Source organism: Marmota monax, unplaced genomic scaffold, assembly GCF_021218885.2.
Source record: "Marmota monax isolate L192 unplaced genomic scaffold, Marmota_monax_Labrador192_F-V1.1 WCK01_AAM20220418_F8-fsc00155, whole genome shotgun sequence".
Taxonomy (NCBI): Eukaryota; Metazoa; Chordata; class Mammalia; order Rodentia; family Sciuridae; genus Marmota; species Marmota monax.
This window is the reverse complement of record NW_026694554.1, coordinates 647,204-653,832: the sequence shown is the minus strand read 5'-3', so window position 1 is coordinate 653,832 and position 6,629 is coordinate 647,204. Positions and strand designations below refer to the sequence as shown.

At 44.2% G+C, this 6,629-nt stretch overlaps 1 protein-coding gene across 1 annotated transcript; it reads right to left on the bottom strand.

The window, feature by feature from the left end:
• Window positions 1-4,485: 4,485 nt before the first annotated feature.
• LOC124076828 (RNA polymerase II subunit A C-terminal domain phosphatase SSU72-like) lies at window positions 4,486-6,260 on the bottom strand. Its single transcript, XM_046420896.1, has 2 exons — window positions 6,247-6,260; window positions 4,486-5,056 (listed from the first exon to the last, which is right to left on the bottom strand). Exons 1-2 carry the CDS (start codon window positions 6,258-6,260, stop codon window positions 4,486-4,488), a joined length of 585 nt encoding a protein of 194 aa, XP_046276852.1.
• Between the last annotated feature and the right edge of the window lie 369 nt (window positions 6,261-6,629).

Here is a 6,629-nt window from a genome sequence, read left to right as displayed (position 1 = left end):
TCTCTGAGTCGCTTGTGTTCTCAGGCGTTTTTAATTCGGTCAAGTCTGGGTAGAGCCTTCTCCTATTTTTATCTTCAGGCTCTTTTGCCTTCTCACTACTGTTACTTTTAATACTCTCTGCCACTTCACTACATGATCCTTCAGATTTTTCCTCATGCAGTTGCTCAAGAATAGCTTGACCCTCACTCACAGCTTCCTGGCATTTACCATCTGTTATACATCCTCTAACTAACTTCCAAAGTGGTATAATGCCACCCTGCAAGGTACCTTGCTCACGAGCGAAATCTAGATCTTTCCCTAATTTGTCCCAGCTGGGAACCGTAAGACTCCTTGAAAAAGCAAACCAAGGAGCCGCTATATCAGCTTCTCTTAAAAACATCTGCAAAGTACTCTGCTTTATCTTAAGTCCTTTTGAATGTAACAACCCATCTAGGGCCAACAAAATTGGGCTTAAAGAAGCAACGCCCATAATGTTTTTAGAGCTATAAAGAAAGTGAAAGTACAAAAGTCCCCGCTCTCTTCCTTTTACAGGGGAGCGTTCCGTTCTATGAATTCCCCGCTCTCTTCCTTTTACAGGGGAGCGTCCCTGTCGTCACAACAACAAAAGAAGCACAAAAAACAAAAGCGAAATGACACAACAAAAGAAACACAGAAAACAAAAGCGAAAGTAGAAGCGAAAGTACACAGTGCAGCTGCAATAAAATGTAATGCTCTCTCTTTCTTTACAGAGGAGCTGCCCCGCTTTGGTCGCGGATCCCACTTACTAGGGACTAACCCCGCTTTGATAGTGGATCCCACTTATTGGGACTAACCCCGCTTTAGTCGCGGATCCCACTTACCTGGGAGTAACCGGTGCACCACCCCTGACTGCTGAAAGTTCTGGTTCCCGGGTCTCGGCACCACTTGTCGCGACCCCTTGCCCGCAAGGAAGACGCAACTCAGGAATCTTCTTTCAGCAGTTTATTCAGGCCCTTGATATTTCTTCTTCTCCCCCTCGGATGCCCCTCCCAGCCTTAATAAAGCATCTCAAGCCCCAATGCGAAGCTTCCACGTGGAGCTTTCTCATAGGGTGGTGAAAAACCATGCGCCAACTCTCCCAAATAAGGAGTTGTTTGTCACAGACCACAGCGGAGCCAGCGCCATCTTGTAATGGCGACCATAGTCTGCAGAAACGGCAGAAGCGGCTCACCACATTTGTTGGCTATTTTCATTTTTTTTTTCTTTTGAGAAATGGATTTAGTTTATTTGGCCATTTATTGATTGGGTAATTTGGGGTTTTTTGAGGGGGTTAAGTTTTTTGAGTTATTATATTCTGGATGCTAATTCCCTGTCAGAAGAGTAGCTGGTCAAGATTTTCTCCCATTTTCTCATTCTGTGTAGGCTCACTCTTCACACTTTTGTTTCCTTTGCTGTGCAGAAGCTTTTTAATTGTAGCCATCTTATGCAGTGATTATTGGTTTCATTTATTGAGCTTTAGTAGTCTTATTAAGGAGGTTGGTGTTTATGCCAACATATTGGAGTGTTGAGCCTATGTTTTCTTTTAGCAGTTATTTCTGGTCTCATTCCTAGGTCTTTGATCCACTTTGAGTTGATTTTTGTGCAGAGTGAGAGATAAGGATCTAGCCTCCTTCTTATACATATGAATATCCAGCAACATTTGGTAAAAAAAGGTTATCTTTTCTCCAATGTACATTTTAGGCACCTTTGTCAAGGGTCTTATGAATGTACCAATGTGGATTTGTCTGTCTTCTACTCCATTGGTTTTCATGACAATACCATGCTGTATTTGCCACATGATATTTTTAATGTGATCAAACCTTCCATTTTTTTCTCATAATGTCTCCTAGGTTTTAAATGTCATCTTTAAAAATTCCCCTGCACCAAGTTTATTAAAAATATACAATGTCTTCTATTATTTTATCTATAAGTAACTCTAATTAAAATAAGCTTTTAAGGCTTTTGCAAGAAATAAGAAGCATGATAAAGCACAATAATCTTAGAAACACTTAATAAAGGGGTTATTAACAAACCTGAGAGCATGGTATAGAGAACTAACAGGACATCGTGTCTTACCTTGGGGCCAATAACATTGCAGAGAGGCGGTGACCACTTCCAGGCCTAAAGCAATGAGGAGGGAAAGTTCTGTATGTAGGGCAACCTCAGGGACAGTGTGACATGGTCAAGGTACACAAATTAGTGTGTGGCAACCTGCAGGAAAGGTGTCAGGGCAAGACAGTAAGTAAATAGGGATAAATCCTCTCTATAATCATTTTCCTTCCTCTTATCTACCACCAGAAATCAGAGACCAAGGAAGCCCATGGAATTTATTTATAGTAATGAGCCTCTCAAGCAAGGTGTGTAGTTGATATCCAACCAGAGAAGCAGAACCAATGGGAGACACAGACAATACATACACAAATCACTTCTCTGTGAGTGTGAGTGTGTGAGTGTGTGTGTGTAGGGGGTTATTACAAGGAGTTTCCTTACCCAATCAATTGGCAGGCTGGCTGGAAAGTCCAAAGTCCATGGGGCAGGCAATCAGGAAGGGAAGATCACAAGAAGGAGCTGAAGAGATTGAAGGAAGGTCCAGGGAAAGGCAGAGCAGTTGCAGACTCAACCACTACCTCAGGCCAACAGTCAGCAAACAGCCACAACAGTGTGAAGATCCCTAGATGGAGAGATGTTGAAAGGCTTCCTTCCTTTCTTTCTGCTGCTTTGTGTTTCTGTTCTCAGGGGGCTTAGCCTTCCTTTTAAAGGGCTGCCATCGGAATAGGCCAGGCCCTAACAAACTCTGCCTTTTGACTTACTCAACAGAAACTGATTAGAGACTTTAATTACAACTGCAAAATACCTTCACAGCAGTACCTAGGTTAGCCTTTGATTGAATAATTCAAAGAAGGTGTGTTTTCTAGAAAAGAGCTATTGCCTCAGGGAATTCCCCTTAGCAGCTCACAGCAGAAATACTGGGGACTGTGGTTCGACCTAGCCAAATTGACATGTTACATGAACTGATTTTGGGGCATAGAGCAGGATGTTAGAAGGGTGAAGTCACCTGGAGAAGCAAACAGAAGATAACCAGCATGAAACACATGCTTATCTTATTTTTTCCCCCAGTGCTGAACCCAGGGCCTCATATGCTAGGCAAGTGCCCAGCATTTAGCTATATTCCCAGTCCCTTATCATTTCAATTGACAAAATGTGTACATAGTTGTGGTTACAAAATGATGTTTTGAAATGTGTGTATATTGTGGAGTAGCTCAAAGTTAGGTATTGACTGGAGGATGTCATATGCAATTACATTTGTATTCCCAGTTAAAAGATGGTTCTTAAAGATAGAAGGACTTAAAAATCAGCATACTACAGTGACACAGCCACATCAGGGTTTATAGCAGCTCAACTCAACAGCTAAACTATGGAACCAACCTAGGTGCCCTTCAACAGATGAATGGATAAACAAAATGTGGTACATATACACAATGGAATATTACTCAGCCTTTAAAAAAATGGAATTACACCATTTGCAAGTAAATAGAAGGAGCTGGAAAATATCATGCTAAGCAAAATAAGCCAAACACCAAAAACCAAGGGCCGAATGTTTTCTCTGGTAAGTGGATGCTGATCCATAATGGGAACAGGGGTAGGAAAGAAACAAAGAACTTTGTATTGTGCAAAGGGGAGTCCAGGAAGGGGAGAGGGGGTGGGGATGGGAAGGATAGTGGAATTAGATGGACTTTATTACCCTATGTAATGTATGGTTACAGTACCTGTGTGATTCTGAACCATGTACAGCCAGAGGAAGGAGAAGTTGTGTTCCATTTGTGTACAATGTGTCAAAATGCATTCTATTGTCATATATAATTAGAACAAATTTTTAAAAAGATAGAAGCATCTATTTTTTTGGCATCTATATATTTATTGGCCAGGTTCCTTCTTAACTAAATAAGTACTTAACTAAAGCAATGAGTTAATACTTTAATGTAGGAAGTTAGGAGGGGCAAAAAGGAAAAGACAGGCATAAAGGCACACATATGTTAAGGGGATGTATCATTCCCTTCTTTCTTTTTGGGTTAAAGATAAACCTCTTTATAATCTATATCTTCTTCATAAATAAAAATGAAACAAAAAAAGGAATGGTTTTAATCTGGTACCTATGTGCATCTTTTCTTTCCATATATAACATTTGCAAAATGTCACAGTCCACTGGCCAAGTATCTAAAAAAAAAAAAAAAAAGATACCAGGAAGGAAAAAAAAAATTAACAAAAGAGCAGCTCAGGAGGCTGAAGCAGGAGGATTGCAAGTTCAAAGCCAGCCTCAGCAAAAGCAAGCTGCTGAGCAACTCAGTGAGAGCCTGTCTCCAAATAAAATACAAAATAGGGCTGGGGATGTGGCTCAGTGGTCATGTGCCCCCAAATTCAATCCTCAGTACCCCCCTCAAAGAAAGAAAGTTCAAGAAGGTGGCTTTGGATGGCGTGAGGCGTCTATCTTCAGTAAAAGCAGACAGTGTGCAGGAAAGCCTTGCCAGTCTTCTTCTCAAAATCTTGCAGCATGCTATCGATGTCATTCTCCATGTCACTCAAGTGCTGGATACACTGGCAGATCTCACAGATAATGAGAGCTCCCCGGGTGGCCTCTCTATGGTTGTCCACGATGTCCACGTTGATCACGTGCACTGGCTGGCAGGTTACCTGTTCTCTGGAATTAAGAACTTCTACCACCTGGTCGTAGACTAGCTCTTTACATGTGAAGATCAAATCAAACTCATCTTCACAGTCCTGGAACCTTTCTGGCCGGGGCTTGATTCTCCTATTTCTGTCTAACATATATAAAATGCCATTCTGTGCATAGAAGTTTTCATCCTTCCTAAGAAGGTCGTGGAACATCTCATCATATGTGGTTCTGAAATCATAAACATTTTGCTTGCCAGGTGCTGGTCCTGGAAGCCTCACGTGAGCTCCTGTTCCAAAGGACCTGACATTGAATCCTCGTTTGCTGAGGAGGCGGTGGGCCTCCATGCTCCGGTTCTGGTTATTGGAGCACACGACAGCCACCCGCAGATGCCACCAACGCAGAGCCACTGCCATCCTGTACTTCCACCCACCTGCTTCAGCCAAAGCAAAATGGAAAGCAGCTAATCCCAGTCAGGGATGAAAACAGCTTTATGCAACTCAGAGCCCGGGAATGCCAAGCAGCCCGCTGGTCCCTAGAACCAAGGAGAGACCCCTGTATTATAGTCAGGTTTTTTCCTGTTGCAATTAGGCCCAACAAGAAAAATTTTTAGAAGAGGAAAAGTTTGAGGGCTCACGGTTTGAGAAGTCTTGTCAGTAGAAGGCTGGCTGTATTCCTGGGGGCTTCAGATGAGGAGGAACATCATGTTGGAAGAAGGTGGTGGAGGGAAGCAGCTCTAGATGACCAGAAGCCAGAGCAAGGTCTGCACTTGCCACATACAAATATATACCCCAAGGCCACGCCCCTATTCCCGCCTCCTCCAGCCACGCTCCACCTGCCTCCAGTTCCCACTCAGTTAATTCCAGCAGGGATTAATTCACTGACTAGGTTAAGGCTATAACCCAATCATTTCTCTTCCAACCTTCTTGTGTTCTCTCTCCTGAGGTTTGGGGGACACCTCACCTCCACACCATAACACCCCGCCTCTCCTAAGGGCAGGCTTCCCAAAGGTCTGGCCACAGTTGGCCAAGGCCAAGTGCTCTCTCCTGAGGCCCACATGCTGTACACAGCTGCTGCTGGCCCGCGGGGTCAGAGCCTGGTTAAGAGTTTGGTTTTTCTGAGGGGAAAGATAGAGGCTTAGTGTGAGGCAGCAGTTCCCTTAGCTAAGCCACCCAGAACTCAAACAGTGGGAATGCCACATCTCCCTGAGGCTTAGAGTGAAAAATCCTGAGACAGGAGGAGCAGTTTGCCCTGGCTGAACCACAGACTGCTTGACGCATTAATTGAATATTAAAAAAAAAAAAAAAAAAAAAAAAAACAATGACCAAAACTCTCCACTAGATTTTATTAATCCTTCATGATCCAGGAGCATTCTTGGGACTGCAGTGTGAAGGAGCCTTCAGAAACTGAAACCCAGATCTGTGAGTTTGCATTTGGTTTGATTCTCACAATCCTGTGACATGTCAGACACTGGGAGCATTTCACCCAGGGAGCACAGATTAGAGAGGCTGAAGAGAGCCTGGCTCTCCTTAGCTCTGTGAGTCCTGAGGCTGGCTACAGTGGGTCAGAAAGTTGGAAGAGGGTGGGAGGGCATTTTATTCTCAGCTCGACCAACCAGTGGGTCTGTGCCCACCGGGCTCCCGCAACTCACTTGGGCTGGCACTGGCCATATCCTGGTACCGGCCATGTCCCAGTACCACCCTGGTCCCTGACTCCCTCCTGAGTCTGGCATTTACCAGTCTCCTGGACCTGCAATGTCTGGCATCAGTTTGGGACCCAACAGGGCCCTCTAGCTCCCCAGTCCACAGTCTCCAAACTCCTCCCTAGCCCCCAACTTGTCCCATCACATGGCGCTTTACTGGCCCATGGGTCTCAGTGCCTGGCTCTGGTCCACCAGACACAGAACAGTTCAGCCCCAAATGTGGCTGGGCTCCACATTCCTTTTGGCTGCCAGACTCTCTAG